The following is a 25,097-nucleotide window of genomic DNA, read 5'->3' as shown; positions in this document are numbered from 1 at the left end:
TTTTTTAATTGTTAAATATGCGTGTTTATCCGATTTTCTTGCCGGTGCGGCGCGCTCCGTTTTAAAAATCTCCTATTTTCCTCCAAAAAATATTTTTTCTAGATTCTTTGGGACATTCTAAATAAAATAAGTTTCTTGACATTTTTCTCGAAAGTTAATAGTTTTAAAGTTATAAGCGATTTAAAATCCGAAAATGCGTTTTTTGTCATTTTTCGGATTTTCAATCGCTTATAACTTAAAAACTATTAACTTTTGAGAAAAATGTCAAGAAACTTATTTTATTTAGAATGTCCCAAAGAATCTAGAAAAAATATTTTTCGGGTAAAAATAGGAGATTTTTGAAATGGAGCGCGCCGCACCGGCAAAACAATCGGATCAACACGCATATTTAACAATTAAAAAACAACGGTATAAATTTAAGTTAGACGCGATAACTCTTCAGAATCTTGAAGCTGAATGTTTAGTCTTCAATCTAAGTATCTGGCAACCTCAAAAATACTAATTTAAATATGAGTTTTTAAGCCTCGAAAATACGTATTTTCGCATTTTTCAGATTTTAAATCGCCTATAACTCCAAAACTATCAATTTCTAAAAAAAATTACAAGATATCTTTCTTGTTTAGATTGACCCAAAAAATCTAAAAATATATGTTCCAGAGCAAAAAACATGATCTTTTGTATCTGTTTAAAAAAATTGTTTAAACAATTTCTGCCCAAAAATTCCGCCAGGCACCCTTCAGATTTGTTTAAAGGGGACATTTTTGAATAGGAATCCACAAAGAAACCGAATCAGAAATCTTTTTCAGACGGGAGCGGTCTCACCACATAGATTATCAGTTGCGGAGAAAGTATTTTTTATTCAGTCAAATGGTGTGAGCACTGTCAGTTAAATAGTAACGTGTGGCCTAACTTTTACACGCATACCTATTGTGGTAAATGTATCATATTTTTCAAAATTTTGGAATAGGTACATTTAAATCGTAAAACAATTTTAACTTTTGATTTTAATTCTCTACAAGTATTCTGTCATGACTTTTGATGTAAAATAATTAGGGAAGCAGGAATTCAACAATTTAAAATTTTACATTGAGTTTCCTATGGCCCTTTTTACGATTCATCACCCGGTATAAGATAAAATGTGTACTATTTGTCTTATTATTTCATAATAACACAAATAATACACATACATATATACACAATAACACACATTCAATGATCGAAAATCATTTAAAAATATGGGAATGTGTAGGTACTCTTGTGACGTAAAGTCAAAAATATAAGTCTCGCCACCACCGTCGGTCAAGGCAACCGTAATAAAGTCTAATAACGGTGACCTGTTATGACTATTTGAAAATCGTACGTCCGTTTATTTCCTCCTTCCAAATTTCACTATTATAAGTGTAACCGTTCAAAAGATACGAGGGGGAGGGGACTTTTGGTTAGCACTGCATAACTGTATTAGCGTCTATATTCGTTGGTATAACGAAAGGCGAATATACTTACTGAAGAACTGAAGAAAAATATTTTTAGAAGTTCTATATTAGTTTACAAATTCTTTTATTTTTAGGGATATTGGAAGACAATCACTTACTGTTCCAACGTTGGAATCATTAGAAGTAAGAAGACATTCTGTGCCAGTTAATATGGAACATACACTGCCAAGACCAATTTATAGAAGAGAGAGCCTACCAACGGGTAAAGGTATTCTATTAAATCGAACGCCCGTTAGCCCACAGACTGAATCAAGAGCTTCCAGTGGCCTTAAAGAGGAAGATGAATTATTACCACCATATGGATCACAATCTGATATGTCTTCAAGTCCTCCATATTCATCAGGTAATTACGTATACTTTTAATATGTCTTATTGACTGTCCATTAAATTGGAAACGACTGTAATATTATCGGTTGATATATTTACAACTATAAATATAATCAAATGAAACATATCGGTAGACAAAATGGGTATAGTAGTAATAGAGGAGTCAATAGAGTTTTTTTTATTAAACAAATGAATTGCGGAATTAGTTGTTTTTTAAATACCTACGAAAATATAAACTTTGGAAAAAAATTGACATGAAATATTCAGGAAATTTTACACAAAAACCTTATATAAAGATTTGTATAAAATTAAAACTTCTATCTTCCTTTAATTTTGTTTAAAAATAATATAAATGACTCGGGCTCCTCGCCCCGCCAACCCCCCTCACCATTAAAATATTAAATTCCGGCCTAGTGTAACGAGCTCAAACTAATTTACGGTATGTGAAAGCTCATAAATAGCTCGTAAATCAGCGCTATTTTGTTTTTTTAATTTCTGCAAGTGGGAGGGGGGAGGGTGGCAGCTCAACAGTGCGCTTATTCTTGAATCGAGAGAAAATTTTACTCCCCACTATGCTAACTCACTGTTCTACTCCTTCATAATTTCTCGATTTTAAAAAGCTGTATTCTTGAACAGAGGGAGTAGAAAAGGATGAGAGAAACTGCGAACAGTGTTGCCGGATTGTTGTTGAAAATTTCAACCAATCACAAAAGTGAATTATTGGAAAATGACATGATACCGTCATTTGTCAACCTGATCATTTGTTTTTGTTTACAATTACATTTTGCATTATTTTTCAACAAATAAAACAGACATAGTTTTTTTGTAGAGTATAGAGTCTCTGAGTATTTTCCTAAATAGATCTCTTGGCTAGTTGTTTTGATTGTGGCTTTCAATTTCTTTGCATATACATGTTGTGATAGTAGTATTGTTTATCAGCTTTGCACCTGTTTTATTTCTTTGTTGAGGTTTCTTAAACTCAACATTAAACCGAAGAATACTCCATCCGATGGATGGAGTATTTCTTTGATTAAACTGTGCTTAAACTAGCCTTTATTTTCTCTTTCTGTATGTACATAACGTTGACAAAGAGTTCTCGTGTTCTCACTAACTTTACATGTTTTGTTTGTTATTCAGTGTCAAAAATACAATTATTTTTATACTGACACCTTTTGACATAGTTCCTCATCGTTCCACGAATATATTAAACCAAAATATTTTTCATACCGTCGAAAAGTTATCATGAAGGTAATACCTTTGGAATGAGGTAGAATGGGACTCATAATGAGTGTGATACATTTTCTGCATGCCTTTCTTCTTCTTTAAGTTCCATCTTCTATCGAAGGTTGGAAATCATCATGGCAATGCGGACCCTGTTGACTGCCGCTCTAAATATCTCTACACTACTGCATTCGAACCATTCCCGTAAGTTCTTAAGCCAGGATGTTCTTCGTCTTCCCACATTTCGCTTTCCTCGGATTTTGCCTTGCATAATAAGTTGTAATAATGAGTATTTTTGCCCTCTCTTTGCATGCCTTTAGACCTGGTGTATATCCTTTTTAGTTTGAACATTGATCTTAAATTTAGTTTTTTTACTTTTAAAGCACCCTTTATATTCTGTGGAAAGTCATATATCAGGTAGCTGTTATAATATTGTTTAATATAGATACATAAACGAAGTGTTGTAAGGAACACCCAAATACATAGAAAATATAGAGAGAAGTGGACGTGTATTTTGTCAAATAGAAAATTTATAAACCGTATTGGCCATTTTGTAATAGAATATTTCAAAAATATTTTAGCGAACAACCACCTATTTTTTTAATGTCCCTATGAGCTACTCTTTGTGCCATAAAAAGCAATATCCTTGTTTATTATGTATATCGTAAATTGTGTAATTGTAACAGGCAAGCCCTCTTTTATAAAAAAAAAATCACTTCTGTCTCCGTTTGGAACAACCTGGGGCCTGATTCTAATTCATTTCGAGGTCGCTATAGAATTTCGAGGCCGCCATGATGGTCGCAATTTATAGCGATTCTTATTCATTTCGATGCTAGTTACAACTGGGGATATTAACGTTATCATTTTGACACTGCTCAGAATTTGGGTTGGCGCTCTGGTTTATTGATTTTATTGGCTACGCAACATTTGTTGATAGTCTGGGAAAATTATCGAAAAAATGCCATTTTTGGGAAAAGTTATTTACCAGCTATTTTATTGCTAAAATCTAATCTTAAGATTGCATATATTAGTAATATGGGGTATGACAAGTCCGCAGAAAGTGTGTTATTTTATTTATAAACAAATTAGCCCTCCTAACTCTTCTTTTTTTTTTCTATTAGTGCTCTGCAACTTCTAAGATTTTTCCTTTAAGCCAAAAACACTCAAATAAAAACTCACCGTAATTTAGTTCTGCACAAAGTTATTTTTTTTTTCGATTTCCTTCAACAAAAATTGTACTCAGAAAATCCGAGTTTTCTCAAATCCAAAAAATCTGCAATTTTCAATTAAAATTTTAGGGAAGTAATTATTTATCAATAATTAAATAAAATGATGACATGAAAGATTTTTTAAAGTAGATTATACAGAGGGGCTAAATTATGGAATAAATTCATTTTCTCTAAAATGGACGATTTTGGAGCAAAATCCCGAAATAGGTCTATTTTTATTTTTTACAATTTTTTGGCATATATTTCATACTAGTGACATCATCCAGCTGAGCGTGATGACGTAACGATAATTTTTTTAATGGGAATAGGTGTCGTGTTGCAGGTCATTTGAAAGGTTGTTCAATTCTCTATTCAGTAATATAAACATTAATATCATTATTTATACAGGGTTGCCACAAAATAATTTTTGAATTAAATTAATTGGCGCAAAAAGAAGAATGTATGTAATTTATTTAACTCAAAATACATTGTACTGCTGTCAGAAAATAGAAAAAAAAAGGTTTATTCCACAAATAAACATTTCTTTTTGCTTAAATTAAATAACAAACAGCCTCCCTCCTACCTATTGGCATGTTGTTCTGAAGCTATTTCCTTGTGGCATTTTTATAATTAAGTATTTTCGATGGGAAATAAGCCACAATTTTACCAAAACAATGAATTTATTAACGTTTCGACGCCCAAGTCGGGTGTCGTTGTCAAAATAAAAAATAATACTAAATAAACAAAAATGTTGTTGCTTAGTAAAAAATTCTTCTAATAATTTATTTAATCTAACTCATTTATATCGATAAATTGTTAGAAGAATAATTATTATTAATAATTATTAGAAGAATAAATTTAAATAAATTATTAGAAGAATTTTTTACTAAGCAACAACTTTTTTGTTTATTTAGTATTATTTTGTATTTTGACAACAACACCCGACTTGGACGTCGAAACGTTAATAAATTCATTTTTTTGGTAAGATTGTGGCTTATTTCCCAACGAAAATACTTAATTACCTATTGGCAGTTTGAACATTTAATTTAAGCTAAAAGCAATGTTTATTTGCCAAATAAACATTTTTTTCTATTTTCTGACAGCAATAGAATGTATTTTGAGTTAAATAAATTACATACATTCTTCTTTTTGCGTCAATTAATTTAATTCAAAAAGTTTTTGTTTAGCCACCCTGTATAAATAATGATATTAATGTATATAATACTGAATATAGGATTGAACGCCTTTTTAAATGAGCTACCACACGACCCCTATTCCTATTTAAAAAATTATCGATTACGTCATCACGCTCGGATGGATGACGTCACTAGTTTGAAATATATGCCAAAAAAATTTAATTTAAGAATAAAAATCGACCTGTTTCGGGATTTTTCTCTAAAATCGTCCATTTTAGAGAAAATGAATTTATTCCATAATTTAGCCCCTCTCTGAATATCAGGAGACCGGCGACAATCTAACCAATAGCTTAGCAATAACTAAAATGTTAATTAAAAAATTTCGGTCGAAATAATAACCAGAGAGATTATGATACGAATAACTATGATTTTCGTTATAAAAAAGCACTATACCTATTCAACGTACTTTACAGAATTGAAATTGGACTATTTGAGCGGTCTCAGGAATGTTATAAAGAAACAATTTTTTTGGTTATAAATAAATAGAACCCCTCAGAAAATATTAGATTAAAAGTTACGCTGTTAAATTAAGTTAACGCTGTTGAAAAGGGCACGGCTTCTGTGCCCTTTTCGAAGAAAAAAAATTGAATTGCGAGGAGTGGTTCCAGGTATAACCGGTCAAATTTGACCGGCATTTGCGACAAAGTTATAAACAACACGATTTCAATCTTTGAACCATTACCTTTTTATTCCGGTCCTCTTTGTACATACCAATGTTCATATCGTTAGACACTTAAAGATTTTGTTTGAAAAACCCGAATTTTCCGAGAAAAATTTCCGCCGAAGGAAATCGGAAAAAATATCTATGTGCAGAATTAAATAACAGTGAATTTTTTTGTGAGTGTTTTTGGTTTAACGTTAAAATCTTCTGAGTTACAGAGCAATAATTGAAAAAAAAGATTTCGGAGCGCTAATTTGTTTATAGACCAAATAGTACATTTTCTGCGGACTTTGCATAGCTACTATATTACTAATATATGAAATCTTAAGAATTGATTCCAGCATGTCCAGCAATAAAATAGCTGGTACATAATTTTCCTTGTTTTATACTAATTTTCCCAGATTATTACCTAACATCTTTCATTGAGCTGATAATTCACATTGTGGAAATTCTCAATTATTATATTTCTAATTTAATACTATTCTATCTAATTCCTCCAAAACCAGCAAATTTCCATAAAACCCAGCCATATTAATACCTTTTGCTTTAGTTTTCCTTGCGAGAAACAAACAAAACACATCTCCTAAACTAAACCTAACCTCGCTTTCGGGACATTCGCCATTCATTCATGTCCGTGTCACATAATTTCGAGTCGAAATTATAATATCAACCACTTTTTTGGAGTCGCTATTAATTTCGATAGTCGCTATTTCGTGACGTCATTTCGTTAGTTCATCTAAAATCCACAAGGCTCGCACAGTCGCATTTCAACGTCGCCATATTGAAAGCGACTTGTTTTCAGTCGAAATTTGAATTAGAATCAGGCCCCTGAACTGCTAGCAAGTTAAAACAACATACTACAGTTGAAGAAGAAGACAGTTTTAAATCGTTTTCTTTTTCTAATTGACTTTGGTTCTTTTTATTAATGTGAGGATAAAAGATTTCATGTTTTTTCAGCTTCTCTTCATTGGATAGATTTTTAAAATATTCACAGAAAAAACATGCATCTTTATTTGGCTAAAAAAAATTTAAATATTGTACTCAGTATTGAAAGAAGATATTTCCATATAAATGCTCAGCAGTAATAACATTCCATTACAGGAAAAGAATCGAATATGCCTTCTTGCGAAAATATTTCTTTAATCATCCATCCTTGGACATTCAGTCTTTGAAAATTTGTTTAACGTTCAAAGCCAACTCTGAAGTGAAAAATTTAGAAATCTAATTGTTTGCGACTGAGAAAATAAAACGCTTAGGAAAAAAATCAGTTACAAAATGAAACAACTCGAATTGTTACACTTTAGAACTAAAATAATTACCATTTTATGACAAAATACATGACATATTAGTTTTTTTACACATGTGACATATTCACTGAACGTTATTATAGAGTTCTGAAGCTATTTCTTTGTGGCATTTTTGTAATTAACTATTCTAATTGGAAAATAAGCCACAATTTAATTGAAAAAATAATTTTGTTAACGTTTCAACTTCCAATTCGGACGTCGTTGTCAAAATACAAAATATTAATATTTAATATCATTAATCCGAATTGGAAGACGAAACGTCATAAAAAGTATTTTTTCAATTAAATTGTGGCTTACTTCCCAATTAGAATAGTTAATTATTGAGTTGTGACCATTTGTAATTAGTAAATATTGGTTATTGAAACGCTTCCCAATATTTAACACGAAACCCCTATAATTCAAATTTTTTACTTATTGGAATATCTATGTTTAGATATGTAATAGACATTATTCTATAATCTGCATAATATGCAGTTAAAATTTTGTCGATTGAAGGATAAGTTTCTGTAAAACAAGATCTAGCTATGACATTAGGAACCTTCTCAATAAAAAAACATCTCTAAATTGTAATTAAAAACCAGAGGCTTAAGAGTTAGATACAATCTGATTAGCTAAAATATTTCAGACAAAAGATTATATTATATAGTCATACATAAAAGACTTACTATTGCAAAAACAGCTATGAATATGATGAAACTTGTATATAACAATTTGGAAAAATTTAACCATAACAATGCAAACAAAGTTAAAGCTGGTAAGAGCTCTAATTTTTCCATGGCCACATATGCATAGGAAACATGGATATTGAAGAAAGCAGATAGAAAAAAAATAAACGGTTTTGAGACCTCTCCGCTTTTTTAGGGTTATCTATTGTTATTTTTACTCCCATTTTCAATTTCTCTTACATACTATCAATAGAAAATGTTACTCCCTTGGGGAGTGACATTTCTCTCAAAAATTAAGAGAATTTATTTCAAGAATACAACATTTTCGGTGTTAGTTAGACACGCCTACTTTTACGTCACTTTCTCTTACCATTTCTACTCCCCGAAATTCAAGAATAAGGACCCAGGGCTGTGTTTGAGAGGTATTGCGGCTCTCTAGGACAGAGGTCGGCAACGTTTTTAATGTAAAGAGTGAAATACTAAATTAAAAATTCATGGCGGGCGCCAACTATTTTATGACCTAACAAATATAAAAATATAAACGTATAAAAAGTATACGTTTTGAATTTCTTGTCTAAATTAACAAAAGTTTAAGGGCGCATTAAAATTTATTAAAGGGCGCAGTGGCGCCCGCGGGCGCCGCGTTGCCGACCTCTGCTCTAGGAAGTTGATAATTTAATTAACATGATGGAAATTAACACGAAAAAGGAAAACTTTCAAAGAAATAATAAATTCCTTTTTGAAATACGCTGATAAAGAATTCAGAATAAAATATCGGTGTTCTAAAGATGGTGTAGGGTTTTTAGAAAACTTAATAGGTGATTTACCTACTTATTTTGGACAAGCGAGGAGGAGGCTTAACCTCCACTCTACAAGGAAAACAAGGCCTTTATGATATGTAGAAAATCTCCCAAAATATTCTTCAAAAGATGCTGAAATTAACATATTTATATTGCATTTGTAAGTAAGATAAATCAATTAGTTTATTTTTTCTTCAATTTCCCATTTAATGCAACTTTCTCTTTTATTTAAAGCAATTTTATAGAATACTCAAACTCAACATACAAGATAACAAATAACGATAATATATTTGGTTTAACAGTTGTAGAGAACAATCGACATATTTCACCCAATATAATCTTTGTTCTATGTTGTTCTATTTAATTTTGCAGAAAATTGCGATTTTGCCAAACTATTATTTCGGAATAGAGTAGGAATACTTATAACTAACTTATTATCCGAGTTTATTTGTAACAAATTATTTTCCTATTATATATATCTACCTTATACTTAGGATAACTATTCTAGCTATAAATACGGAATAACCTTAGAATACTCAGCTGGTACGGACACGTAAGGAGAATGCCGGAGAATAGAATACTAAGACAAATGCTCGAATAGCAACCAAGAGGAAGGCCTAGAAGAAGTTAGAGAGAAGGAGTTGATAGAGAAATCGGGGACAGAGAACTCGAGGATGATCTATGGAATGACAGAACGAGATTGAGATTGGAAATCGGAAGACGTCGAAGAACGTTGTAAACCGATATTATATGTATACCATAGAATGCGACTGTTTAATTAGTAAGGCAGCTAGTGTGTATATGCGTGTGTGCCCCTCGGATTCGACTGGCTTAGAATATAAACAAAGCTTTCTTTGATCAATTAGGTGAATACTCAGTTGACTTACGTGAACAGACACTTATCGACAGGATCTTATAATATGTCTTATGGATCTTATAATATGGTATTAATTGTTACGTCTTCGTACAGTATATTTAAATGTTTCTGATATAGCGTCTGCCAGCTCTTCTTCTAACACCTAAATAGATTTGCGAATACCAAGTTCATACACTATTACAGCTAAACTTGAATAGTAGGTAAAACTTTAATTTGACACCAGAACATTGTTCCTTGTTTATTTATTTTTATTTTTTATTTATTTTATTTATTGACGGGATTACCCCATTAAAAGTTATACAATTAACAATAATAAGTTTACGAGCTAAATATGTACTAATAATACTTTAACAACATTATAATTAGATAACAAATATTAGAATAAGAATAGGTAGGTACTTGTAACCTTAGAACTAAACAAAAAATTAAATAAATACTCTATTTAAATTATTTTTAAACATATTCAGAGATATATCAAAAATTTCAATGTGTTTGTCATTCATAAGTTTACAGTAACGATCTATAGGTGAATTTTGGCCATAACTTGTGCGATGGAAAGGAATATAAAATGTTATAAAATCACCTCTTCGATTTCTAGTTTCTATATCAACATTAATACACTGTAATAGATCACAGCAATCTAAATTTCCATTTATTAAATTATACAAAAATACTAATCCTACTTGATTACGTCTATTTTCCAGTGTATTAAGTTTTAAACTGTTGTCTATTAATGAATAATCGTGATCTACAATAGTTTCACCTAATTTAAATGCACAGAACCTCAAAAATTTGTGTTGAATTTTTTCAACAGTCATATTATGAACTGCATGGTATGGAGACCATACTATAGAGCCATATTCAAGTTTAGATCGCACCAAAAAACAATAAACTCCTCTTACAGTGTCAACTGAAAAATTACTACAGTGTCTCAAAATAAATCCTAACATTTTTGAAGACTGAACTGTTACGTAATTAATGTGTTCAACAAAACTCAAACTTTCGTCAAAAATCACTCCTTAATCTTTAATTTTTGAAACATATTTCAGATCTTCATTATTTATTTTATATGAAGTATTGATCTTCTTATTACCTTTGAAAAAACTAATTTAACAGCATTTTGAGACATTTAGGTTGAGTTTGTTTACTGTACACCAATGTGTCAATCTATCCAGGTCTTCCTGCAGAAGGTGTTGGTCTAAAGGACTAGAAATTATCTTTGATATTTTAAAATCGTCAGCAAAAGCTAATCCATCACTGTTTTCAAAGCAGTCGAAAATAGAATTCACAAACAGATCAAAGAAAATCGGTGAGCAGTGCCCGCCCTGAGGAACGCCCGATGTAACTGCAATAGAGTTTGACAGAAAGGATCCAACCTTAACCTTCTGCTGGTGGCCAGACAGAAAACTCTTGACCCAGAGGTGACTGTGGTTATGCCAAAACCAATATCGATGAGCCTCTTAAGGAAAATGCTATGGTCAACTCGATCAAAAGCTTTAGAAAAGTCTGTATACACTGTATCAATTTGTTTAAAGTCTTCCATAGCATTTATTAATCTATTCTGATATCAAACTAAATTGGTAATAGTAGATTGACCCGAAAAAAACCCATGCTGATTCTTATTTATTAAATTTCGACATAACCAACTTAACTGACCACAAATCAAGCTGTCAAAAAGTTTGGGAATAGATGACTGTATGCAAACACTTCTATAGTTCTTAACATTGCTTTTATCTCCGTTCTTGTAAATAGGCATAATATAACTATTTTTCCAGTAATCAGGAAAAACAGATGTTGTTAGGGACAAATTATATAAAACATGCAATGGTTTTGTAAGAGTACAGATACACCTTTTAAGTAGAATATTGGGTATTCCATCAGGACTTAATGTAGTTTTACTAGGTAAACGCAAAATTTTATTATAAATTTCTTGTATAGAAATGTCTGCAAAGTCAATATTTTGTGAACAATTTACAGGTAAAACTAAATTATCCACAGAACTATTTTGGTCTCCAGGAGTGTAGACTGTCTGAAAGTATTCCTTAAAAAGGTTCACAATGTCTTGGCCATTTTCTGCCAACTCTTCATTATACTGCATTGAGTGTGGTAGTGAGTGATTAGATTGTTTACATAACTCGACGTAATAGTTGTCACAAAGGCCACTGATTTTTTTTATTACCATTTACCACCATTTTAAGCAAAAATTACTGACTAATTAGGTAAATATTTTAGAACAACCAGAAAGGCCTTTAAGTGCTGAAAATCTTTTACCAGAACCAACTATAGCGTCCATGACAAGCAGTACAGCTGTGAGCAGGCTCACTTCTATTCTTCAAGGCAACGTCGTGGTACCGAATAAACTTCTAACAAGGCAGCAAACATTTCCTCCCCCACAACCGTATATTAGAATGAGATACATGTCTGCCACGGCAGAAATGAGCACATGTGCAGAAATTCCTAGTGAGGGTAAGTTTTTTACTTCTCTACTTTGTTGGTTTGATTTATTTGCTATCTACAACGGAGACTGCTCTATATTTCTTGAGTGTATGTCACATAGATTCGGCTTCCTAGAGATATGAGGTAAATATCTAAATACTAAGGTTGTGGGTATAATATGGGATTAAAGCACTCTGTGATATCTTTAACATAACTTATGACACTGAAATATTAATAATTGATTGATTTTTGTTACAATATCAAAGAAAAGTGCAGCAATTACCCAACAATAAGTCTGATGAGTCACGTTCTGATATATTCCTAAGAATAATATACAGTAAAATATACAGAGAGTACCCAATCAGCACAAGTACATCCCTGGTACGACCCCGGGACGGACCACTAGGACATTCGTATGTCCTGAGGTCGTACGTTTTAGGACCTGGGATATTCTCGGGACGTACCGAGGAGGTTCGATGTTACAACGTCATCCGTATCCAGGACGTCCGACCAAAACGTCCTTGGGACGGCCTACCAAAACCTCCTTGGAACCTCCGACCAAACCTTTTTAGGACATTATGTAAAATGTTTTCAGAAATTTTAAACATGGCGTTTAATTACTATTAAACAATGTTGAAAAAGTCTAAAATTATTTTATATAAATTTACTCATAATTTTTAAAGATGAAATCTGCATTTCAAATGAAAAAACACATAGGTATTATATTATTTATATCAAACAAATTTTTATTAAAATTGAATAAATAAATATGTGAAGATGTCTTTTTGTTTTCTTCTTTGCTTGCTCCTCCAAATTTTGATAATTATTCTTTTACCTACAATAGATACCAATTAAAAGTGCACAATCTTAATTATTAAACAATCCAGGTTCAAAGTTCTAAATAAGTATTTAAGTGCCTACCTTATATAAAAACACTTTCGGCATGGTTAAAATCGGGTTCTTCCTGAAGTATTGTATCTAGCTGTACAAATTCTTCCTCTGTTTGAATTAGAAAGTTAATCTTGAAGTTTTATAAAAAATAATGAGTGATGAATGTTCAGGATAAAATGAAATACATTTCAAAGAAAACGAAATATAAAAATAACAGTCGTGTCGTATTACAATAACGTGCAATGCATATAACCTAACATTTATATAGGCAGGATCTAACTTTGCATATGACACCTTATTTGTAATCACATTACATAAGGTTACATTTAAAAAATAGTTTTGAAACACCAAAAAAGTAAAGTTTGGAAAAGTAAATAGTACAATATATCAGTGTAAATACTGGATAGAAAAAGCTCAAAAGCGGCATTTTAAATCAAAGTTAATTAAAATTGTTACAAAAAAGATAAATGGAGATAAACTGTATAAATGTTTTTAAATCAAAGGTAACTATAGTTCGAAAATGAATAACCATTTTCAATTTCGTTTCAACACGAAACTACAGCCGCATTATATTCTAGTTCGATCAGAGAGTGCAGCAAGCACCTCTACCGGTTTCGAAACTTATTAGTCTCTCATCAGGAGGCACATATGCTGCTCTCTCTGACCCAACCAGGATAAACCCCGGCGTGTAGTTACGGATTGCAACGAATGAAATGGCAGGGATGCCCTAGCGGCAACTGCTAGCAAAAGACTAAGTTTTCAATCTAATAGCACATAAAATAATATTAAAAATAATTACAATAACACTCAGGTTCGGAATATAGAAAAGGGACAAAGAGGTAACATCTAAATATAACCTAGAAAACTAAAAGGAGATTCAACGAAATTTCTTTACAAATTACGACTGGCCACAAAATTACAAAATGTGGAACAAAAAAATATAACAGCGGAAGAATTATACCAGCAACTTTAAAAATACATTCATGAGGTTGCAAGTGAAGATTTGCGGTATAAAGACAAACATGAAACAAAAAATAAAGAATGGCGGCCGGAGAATATGCAAACGTAGTAAACAAGAAGAAAACTGCTTCTCAGAAATGGATGTCAACAAGAAAGGAAGAAGATCACAAGAGATATACAGCATTAAATCGAGATGTAAAAAGAGAAGTATGTAGTGAAAAGTAAAAATATGTGGGATCGAAGATGTGCCGAAGTGGATAGGTAAATGGGTGGAACAAGAGTTGGGCAAGCGTGGAAGGTGATAAAGTCTCTCCGGAGGGAAGGAAAGAAAAAATCTAACATAAAGTTCATAGATCGGAAACAGTGGAAACACCATTATGAGGTCTTACTGACAGAAGATAGATGTAAATTCAAAAAGATCGAAATGGAAGAATTATTCGAACATACACAAATAGTTGAGATAACAACCGGAGAGTTAAGAGAGGCACTCAAAAGATCGAAAAACGGTAAAGTAATAGGACCTGAAGACATCCCAAAATATTACATAAGATGTTGGTTCAACTATTTAATAAATGCTTAATTAAAAGGACAAAATATCCCTGCTGATTGGAATGTTGGATACATCAGCTCAATATACAAGAAAGGGGATAAACGCATATGCTCTAATTATAGGGGAATAACTGTTACCAGCTCAATAGGGAGGTTGTACGGTCGAATAATAAAAGAAAGAATAGAATCAGAATACGAAGACATGGAAGAACAAAGTTAATTTCGTGCAGGAAGATAGTGCACTGATAAAATATTCGTTCTGCAGCAGGTAATAGAAAAACGGAAGGCAAGAAATCTATCTACAGTCGGAAAAATGAAAGAATACCCATGAACGATCAGATCAATCACTTATTTTGTTTTTGCTGTCTTTTCTGTAAATAACAAACGTTTGTTATAGAAAAAGATAGCAAATACAAAATAAGTGATTGATGTGATCGTTCATGGGTATTCTTTCATTTGTTTGTAGATTAAGAGAAAGCATACAATTCGGTACTTTTGAAAAAACTGTTTCAAACATTGACGAAACTAGGTCTTAGTAGAGAGTATGTGGATGCTAAGTGTCGTTAAAGAAGGAAACTTTATATATTAATCATTTCCAATAACAAAGGGGCTTAAACCAGGATGCTGTCTGTCTCCGACCTTATTTAAATTATATATTCAATCATCGCTAGAGCAGTGGAGGAAACAAGTATCCGGAATAGGATTAGACATAGGCGGTGGTAAATGTCTAACAACTTTGTTTTTCGCAGATGATCAGGTAGTCGTAGCAAATGATGAGGAAGACATGGACTACATGTTTAGGAAACTAAACAAAGAATATGAAAAATGGGGCCTCAATATGAATATGTCAAAAAAAGAGTGTCTTACAATACGGGATGATGAAGAAGATCCAGAGTTAGAAATTAGAACCACAAAAACATGTAAAGAATATAAATATCTCGGATCTATTACATCTAAATAAGGCACTAACAAAAGAGACATCGAAAACAAAACGCAGCAGGGCAAAAAAGCAGTAAACATTCTAAGCTCTCTACTATGGTCTAAAGATATAAGAAAAAAAAAACGAAATTGACAATCTATCGTACCTTGGTAAAGCCTATTATGACTTATGGGGCAGAAGATTTGGCAGATCACGAAAAAGATATAAAAAGAATAGAAATCGTAGAAATGGATTATCTAAGGAGAGCGTGTGGCATATCCAAAAAAGATCATATCAGGAATGAAAATATTAGAAGGAAGACAAATACTCTATATTTCAGTGTAGATAAAATTGAAACAAGACAATTAGTGTGGTATAGTCACGTGAAACGAATGAATGAAGATAGATGGCCAAAGAAAGCTTTAAATTACATACCACAACAAGGAATATGAAGGGGAAGGCCTTCAGTTACCTGGGAAGAGAGTGGACCTACAGCACATCATGAGATATAGAGCCATCAAAGAAGACGAATGGATGGACAGAAAACGATGGTGGTCGAAATGCGAGAAGCGGCAGAGGCTGTAGGAACCTCGCTTATAAATAAAAAAATAGATATCAGTATAAAAGGCGATATTGACTTAGTAGATAGTCTCAAGTCAGAATAATTAGCAAATAAAAAAGATTAGTGAGGGTGACGATTGGTACTACACTCACCGGCACAATTAACCGCCCACCTTTTTCTTCTTTTAATTTGCAGAAATTGCCAATCTCATATTTTATATAAGATTTGGTGAAAACTAACTATAATTTTGAAACTCATAGTCTAATTTAAAAACATATGACTAATTAATAATGGGTGTTGCGGCCTCTGGCCCTCAGGACTTCTTTGAGCCGTTTCGGCAATCCGTTCGTGCTATCCCGGATATCCGATTGAGGATATTGTGCCACTCCTCTACCACAGTCGTAGTGAGCTCTCCGAAGGATGTAGGGGCTGGTTCTCTTGTTCTTACCCATTTTTTGAGGTTATCCTAAATGTGTTCAATTGGGTTAAGATCGGGACTGCGTGCCGGCCAAAGTAAAACTTGAGTTCCGATCTCATGAATCCCGACCTTCCGAAAATTGCGGTATGACAACGCGCATTGTCATGCATTAATCTAAAGTTTTCACCAATAAACGATGCGAAAAGCATGATATGATCTTGGAGAACTTCTTCCATGTATGTTTGAACATTCACACTGCCTCTATTGAACACAACAAGATGATACAAGCTTCGTAAGAGATATCTCTCTAAATCAATATTGACCCTCCTCGGTAAGCCACTGTTTCGGTTATAGTGCATGGAGCAAACCTTTCATTTTGACGTCTGTAGACACGCTGACGTCCATCTGGACCTCCTAGAGCTATTCTGCTCTCATCTAAGAACAGTATGTTCTTTCATTACGCCACAGTCCAGTCAGCATATTCTCGCGCAAAACCAAATCTATCTCTACGGTGTTGTGGGAACAGCTATGGAGTGCGAGCTGGACGGAAAGCCCTCCAATTTCTTTCTGGTCATCATCATCATCAATGGTGCTGCAGCCCTATGAAAGAGCCTCGACCTTCCCAAGTCTATTACGCCAGTCAGTCCTATCCACTGCCAACCGTTGCCAGTTTGCTGCACCTATTTTTCTCCCATCTTCATCTACACCATCCTTCCATCTGGGTTGTTCTGCTGTGATCTTGCTAGATATCCTGCCCATCTTAGTCTTCCTATTCTTAAAAGAGATACTACGTTTTTGCCACCAAATATGTTTATATCTGTGGTATACCTCGTAGTTGTACCTCCTCCTCCAAACACCATTTTCACAGATGCCACCGAATATTCCTCTCAGGATCCTTCGTTTAAATATAAGTAGAAGGTTTTCATATCTGCCTTGGAGATGATCCATGTCTCCGATCCATATGCCAACACTGGTTGTATAAGGGTTTTGTATATGGTTATTTTTATTTTTTTGGTTTAAGTTTCTGCTTCTCATATGTCTACTCAGTCCAAAATAGCATTTATTTGCTGGGATGATCCTTCGCTTGATTTCTCTCGTCATGACGTTCTCCTTGGTGATCAGGGAGCCTAAGTATGTGAATTTGTCCACCACTTCAAAGGTAGAGTTATCAAACGTGAATTGGTGACCGATGTTTCTGGCTCTATTGTTGGGTCTTGATGCCATCATCTTATTTTTCTCCTCGTTTACTTGCAGGCCCATATTTTTTTAGGCATTTGAGAAGTTGGTATACATTTCTTCTAGCTTGCATGTTGCGCAGGGAACTAGGCTCACATCATCTGCATATGCCAAAATTTGGGATGATTTATTAAAAATATTTCCTCTGTTGTCTATTCGAGCATCTCTGACCGCCTTTTTCTCAACGCGGATTTCTCAACAAGTTGCTGACCATAAAGTGGTCATCTCGAATTGGGGTAAATCGATCTTGGCCTTAACCTGGTCTACTGGTGTATGAACCTGTCTCCCGAAATCGTCTGATAGCATCCCGTATCGTAGTTCAGCCCCTACATCCTACGGCGAGCTCAATATGGCTGCGGTAGAGATTTGGCACAATATCTCCCAATCGGATATGCAAAATGTCATGAATTGATTGCCGAACCGGCTCCAAGAAGTCCTAAGAGTTATAGACGGCAACACCCCTTATTAATACTCATAATTTTTTTTTAATTAGACTATGATTTTTAAAATTATGTTTGTTTGAATTTTCTTCGTAAATTTTTAAATATTGGATTTTGCTAAGCATCCCTTGATAAACGACTTTGTTTCAATAATTTGATTGTTTTCTTTTCCTCAAATGTAGTTTTCACCGCGTTTTTCATAAAATGTTGTCCAAAATTGACAATTTCTTGCAAAATGAAAGAAATATAAGGTTAATTGTGCCGATGAGTGAGCATAATTTATTTTTGTCATTTTTTCGCTAATTCGCATAATGTTTTTGGTTACTCTTATTATGTAGATATTTACATAGATAATAAAGACAACACTTTTTATGACTAACTTTTTTTTTCTTATTATTTTTGTCCTATTATTTATTGACTATCCATTTTTATTACTATTTAAATTTTTTTAGGTGGTAGTGGATCGAGTTCTTCCCACAGTTCTCCTGAAAACATATCAAATTTAAGTAATATACCACAAAATATTCCAACTATAGCTGTTCTGAGCCCCAATAATAGTCGCTCGCCAGATTTTCTAGATTTGTCTCCACCGGATTCTAGCAAAAATAAGTCTTCGTGTAGTTATAAGAAAGACACAGATGTTATTGATAAAGAAAAAAATGGAAAAATGGTTGTCATTTCAGAAGTCGGTCAAAAACGAGAAAAGGAAAACCTTGATCCTAAAAGACTCGGATCTGCGGTAAGTACAAAATTGGTATACAGTACGTAACTCTTTCAGCTGGACATAGGGAATAAATATACATTAAGGTAAGTATGGCAACAGCGCTCTCTCGATAACACTGGTGGTATCAAGACCCCAGACATTTTAATGTTTAGTATCTATTTTACTTTAATTTTTAATATATTTTTTCTACGGTCGTGCTAAAACAGCCACTTTTACGCACGCATTTCATTTCCGAAAGTTGCACTTTCCCGCACGGCGTGCGTGAAAGTAAAGCGTGCGGGAAAGTAAAATACCTTGTAATATGGCATTATAATATATTATAATATATGCAATAAACTAATATTTAGATATTATTTACTAATTTATTTCAAATTTATCTTATTGTGTTCATGTTTTAATGAAATTAGCGCGATTATTTCATTCATAGGAGATAACCCTGGATGACCAATAGAAAGCTACAGAAATCTGAATTAAATCGATAATTTTTGATAATCTCCCGTCGTTAAGTATATTACGTCAGATGCCCTTCGTTGCTACGAAAAAATACGTTCAGTGACATTAATGACAATTAATGTTTTAAAAATTATAAAAGTGATGACTTTCAATCGTCAAATATTTATAAAAACTGTGTGTTTAATGGTACTTACATAAATAAATTACAATAAAATTTTGGTTTTGAACAGTTTTATTCATGAAATAATCGCAACAAATTGCACTTGACCTCTGAAATTAATATATAATTTTTGCTCTCGTGACACTTTGACATAATTTCACTCGCCTTCGGCTCTTGGCTTTTGACAGTAAAACTGTCAAAGTGTCACTCGGGAAAAATTCAATAATTTCAGAGCTCTTGTGCAATTACTACTGATAATTCGATGAAATAAAATTATTTTGACATATTATTTAAAAGTCAGATCAGTAGAAAATTACAATGGTTTTGAATCGTCGTCATGGAAACTAATATCGTCGTCGTAGTAACCCATTATATTGAAAGTTTGGTTTTGAAAACCTTGTCAAAGAATTAAGTTGTGTATTTTCTCTCTATTTAAATAAAAATTGATATGACTCTATTTTTTGTGGCTTTTTTCCAAACGTACGGCCCTAGAAAAAATATTGTTCCTAACTCTTGCGGAAAGTGTCTTCCCCGCACTCGACTGCTTGCCCGAACTCCGCTATCGCGTCATTCGGGTCAACGGCAGTCTCGTGCGTGAAAATATCACTTTCCGAACTAGTTAGGAAAATAACTATTTTATCTGAAAACTAATTTCAAAATTAAACAGATATATTTTCCCTTCTCTCAGACCAAAAATATTCAGTTACTACATTGACATGTTTTGACGTTTATTTGTGTCGGTCGAAATGAGTATTCATTAATAACTTAATCAATAAACGTCAAAACAAACTACATTGTATTTGAATATTTTTGGCCTGAGAGAATGGAAAACTACTGTTCAATTTTGAAATTAGTTTTCAAATAAAAAATATTTTATAAATTAAAATAACATTATATATAGGGTGAGACAGATATCTGGCCTATTAGAAATATCTCGAGAACTAAAGGCAACAGAATCATGAAAATTGGAATAAAGGGGTTTTGAAGGATGATCTATTAAATGAAATTATTTTCATCTCTTTGCAACTTCCGGTTATACCGTTATAGCTTCATTTTTTTAAATAGGACACCCTGTATATTTTTCAAGTTTTGGATTCTCCTCAATATCTTCTTTCTTAAAATATGAGGTTTTGTAATATTATACAGGGTATTTTAAGAGATATTTACGTTTTGTTATTAATTTCGTAACAACATTCACACCCTGTAGAATTGGAAATAGTTTGACATTAAAAACTCTGCTTACGTTCAAGTGATTTTTTATATAGTCGAATATTGTTAAGAATCATTAGTATAGCTAATTTTGAAATAATAGTATACAGGGTTGGTCGAAACTCGGAATTAATATTTTCTGAGTTTTCTTAAATGGAACACCCTGTATTGTAATCAAATGATATTTCATGGTATTTTTTTATTTTAATAAGTATTCCCTACACCTAACTGCTTTAATTTGTGAGTTATTGGTGATTCAAGCTCAACATTAATTGCAACAAAAAATACGTAAAATTTTATTAGGTTGGCCATGAAAATATTCAATCACAAATAATTTTTCAGAAATAAATACATATTAATCCAGATTGATCCTTAAAATTACCAATAATGGTTTAGCTATCAAAATACCTACGTAGTTAAGATTGTTGGTGTAATTAACAATTAAGCACAAATTAAAGCAGTTAGGTATAGGGAATACTTAAGAAATAAAAAAGGACCATAAAATATCATTTCATTACAATACTAACATACAGGGTGTTCCATTTAAGAAAACTCAGAAAATACTCATTCCGAGTTTCGACCAACCCTGTATACTAAAATTTAAAATTTAGCTATACTAATCATTCTTAACAATAGTAGACTATATTAAAAATCATTTGAACGTAAGTAGAGTTTTAGATGTCAAACTACTACACTACTACAGGGTGTGAATGTTGCTACGAAGTTAATAAAAGAACGTAATTATCTTTTAAAATACCCTATATAACATTACAAAATCTCATATTTTAAGAAAGAAGACATCGAAGAGAATCCAAAAATGTAAAAATATACAGGGTGTCCCATTAAAAAAAACGAAGTTATAAGCAACTTCCGGTATAAGCGGAAGTAGCAAATACATGAAAATATTTTCATTAAACAGATGACTCTTCAAAAACCCCTTAATTTAAATTTTCATGATTATGTTGCCTTTAGTTCTCGAGATATTTCTACCCTTTATCTGCCCTTTATTTTCCTCACCCTGTACAAGAAGTTAAAACCTCTGGGGCCTTGATGAAACCAAAATACTTCGTAATCCAATGCGTTTCTAATATGATTTACAAAAGCTTTTAAATCTTTTACTATTATCGAGCAGAATAGATTTTTTCAATTTGTCGAAAAAGTGGTTTTTTGAGTTGCTACACTTTTAATACAGGTGTGCGATATATACAATACAAGAAGTTAAAACCTCTGGGGCCTTGATGAAAGCAGTGTCGTCGAAAGAGCGCAGTTGCCATACTTACCTTAATGTATATTACCTATGTCAAGCTGAAAGATTTACGTACTGTATACGCCTGTCTACTTAAGTTTTAAACATATGGGAAACTTTTTTATTATTAATTTTACGAAAAAAAGTTATTCTTCATAAAAAATTCTGCATGGTCTAAAACTTGAGATTCAACCATCAGATATCAAATTTTATCAGTATTATACGAGGTATGTCAGAAAACATGAATTTCGCTCAAGAGTAAACTATCTTTATTTTTCTCAATATCGAAAATTCTTATTATGAAAAGTTGTTTTGAATTAAAAACTATGATTAAATATGCAGTTACTTGCTTCTAATTAAAAAAAAATGCAAATTTTTTTCAAATTATGGATTTGAGAAAAATCTTTACGGTTCAAATCGGGTGAACGAGTAGGCCATTTAATACTACCTTATCTACCAATCCATTGTCCGGGAAATGTGTGATCTAAATAACGCAATAACGCCAAACATTTACACCAAAATGAGCTGGAGCTTGATCTTGCTGAAACCATCTCATTAAAATTGGCTTCAAACTTGATGGCTCCAAGAGAGAGAGAGCGAGAGAGAGAGAGAGAGAGCGAGAGAGAGAGAGAGAGAGAGAGAGAGAGAGAGAGAGAGAGAGAGAGATATTCCAATATTCCTGAATTTTTCTGTTTACTTATATATAGATTTGTACTAATTTTAGCATTTAAATAAACGGAGAGGTTCAGCACCTGTGATGCCTACATTACCAAAACCCGATGAAAAAATTTCGCCCGCCAGCAGAGGGCTAGTGGTATCTGATACAGACTCTTTAAGAAGAGGATCAGTGCCAATCGAAGTTGCTCAATATCGTAAGTACATGTAAATTTCGGCCTCTCTTGTAAGCCTCCTTATAAACATAATTTTCTTTATTAGATAACATTTTCATGAAAAGTACCTACCTATATAATGTTGTCAGATTGTGCCTATTAAGTTGACTATTATAAGACATTAAATTAAGATTTAAATTATTTACTTATGTTATTTACCATCATATCTTCTGTAACTTAAAAATTTTTTTCAATATTTTGCACATTTTTCTTTCCCTAGTCCTGTTTAACAAGAATCTTTTTTCTAAACTGTCAGCTATTTTCCTTCTGTATTGATGTTACTCCAGGTAAAGGGAATCCGTTATACAAGTAAACATTTCAATTGCAATTGTAAAAGCAATATGTTTCTACTAATCTTCTTAACGACGTTCTACACCTTCGTTGCGGGGTATGCCTCTCAGAGGAAAGGGGGAAACTTATATGCAAGCGAAAGTTGATAACAATGCATTTATAGCAGAATACTCAAATCATATGTTTCATTATTGAATACTTTATAAAAATAAATTATAATAAATTACGGAAATTACGGAATAAACTACGGAATTAATTATAATAAATAAATTAAAAATAAATGGTATGGTAAACAATCCTCATTTTTTAATATGTTATTCCTTACAAAAAAACCTTTAATTTAAGCACAAATAATTAAAAATCGTAAATTTGGGTCAAAAGTTATTAACTTTTTAAAAATTCCCATAAGAGCCCATGTTAAACCTTAACTTTGACCCTTAGTAGTAATTAAACGGCACGGTAAAACAATTTTTAAAAAATCAAGTCTTAGTTTTTTGAAGTAACCTAGAACATACTAAAATTTCATGCAAATCCTTAATTCTTTGCCGAAGGTGTAGAACGTCGTTAACGTTAGTTGTTAATAAATTCCTTTCAAATGATACTCAAATTTTATTTGTAAAGTCTTATTTATTTTATATTAATAATTAAATTTACTATCAAATGATATTTAGACACTAAGCATCAAAATGAACCTTAAAAATGGGACATTTTTGATGTCTTGTATTTCCTAAACCTGTCGTCCGATTTTAGTGACTTTTTTAATATGTTATTGCTTTATTCTTCAAGGATATCGATGTAATAATATTGTTGCTAAACAGATAAGTGTCATTGTATACCCGGTGTAACAATGATAGTGTGTTTTTTCCTCAAAGTTTGGAACACTCTGTGGAATATTCTGGCGTATGTAAAATATTAAAATTAAAACTCAACTGTAGACTTAAGCTTTCTTAACATTATGCTTTTTGATTAATTCGCTTATGTTGGATAATAAAAAAGTTAGGTACTTTAACAACTAGCAACGTTCTTCATCAATAAAGGGTGTTTCTAAATAAGTGCGACAAACTTTAAGGAGTAATTCTGCATGAAAAAATAATGACCGTTTGCTTTATAAACATATGTCCGCAAATGCTTCGTTTCCGAGATACGGGATGTTGAATTTTTTCTTACAAACTGACGATTAAATTATTGCTCTAAAACCGGTTGAGATATGCAAATGAAATTTGGTAGGTTTTAAGAGGTAGTTATTGCGCATTTTTTGGCATGCAGTTAAGAATTTTATATTCACCATTGGCGTGCATACAGGTAATATGACCGGGTAATATGACCCGTATGCATGCCAATTATGAATATAAAATTCTTAATTGTATGTCAAAACATGCTCAATAACTACCTCTTAAAAACCTACTAAATTTTATTTGCATATCTCGACCGGTTTTAGAGCAATAAATAAATCGTCAGTTTGTAAGAAAAAATTCAACATCCCGTATCTCGGAAACGAAGCATTTGCGGACATATGTTTATAAAGCAAATGGTCATTATTTTTTCATGTAGAATTACCCCTTAAAGTTTGTCGCACTTATTTAGAAACACCCTGTATTGATGAATAACATGGCTAGTTGTTAAAGTACCTAACTTTTTTATTATCCCACATAAGCGAATAAATCGAAAAGCAAAATGTTAAGAAAGCCTAAGGCTATAGTTGAGTTTTAATTTCAATATTTTATATACGCTAGAATATTCCACAGGGTGTTCCAAACTTTGAGGAAAAAACACACTATCATTGTTACACCCGGTATACAATGACACTTAGCTGTTTAGCAATAATATTATTACATCGATATTCTTGAAGAATAAAGCTATAATATACTAAAAAAATCACTCAAATCGGACAACAGGTTTAAAAAATACGAGACATCAAAAATATCCCATTTTTAAGGTGGTGCGTTAAATTTTGATGC

At 32.4% G+C, this 25,097-nt stretch overlaps 1 protein-coding gene across 3 annotated transcripts in view; it reads left to right on the top strand.

Annotated features, from left to right (window-relative positions):
- The window catches only part of LOC126889827 (uncharacterized), a 787,508-nt gene that overhangs the window by 725,263 nt on the left and 37,148 nt on the right, over positions 1-25,097 (top strand). For all 3 annotated transcript variants that reach the window (XM_050658511.1, XM_050658513.1, XM_050658512.1), the window contains 4 exons: positions 1,568-1,836; positions 11,988-12,221; positions 18,619-18,905; positions 22,683-22,830. In XM_050658511.1, the coding sequence (XP_050514468.1) occupies positions 1,568-1,836; positions 11,988-12,221; positions 18,619-18,905; positions 22,683-22,830 (938 nt within the window). The remainder of the gene's footprint in view (positions 1-1,567; positions 1,837-11,987; positions 12,222-18,618; positions 18,906-22,682; positions 22,831-25,097) is intronic.

The sequence above is a fragment of the Diabrotica virgifera genome, chromosome 8 (assembly GCF_917563875.1).
Source record: "Diabrotica virgifera virgifera chromosome 8, PGI_DIABVI_V3a".
Taxonomy (NCBI): Eukaryota; Metazoa; Arthropoda; class Insecta; order Coleoptera; family Chrysomelidae; genus Diabrotica; species Diabrotica virgifera.
This window is presented reverse-complemented; position numbering and strand designations above follow the sequence as displayed.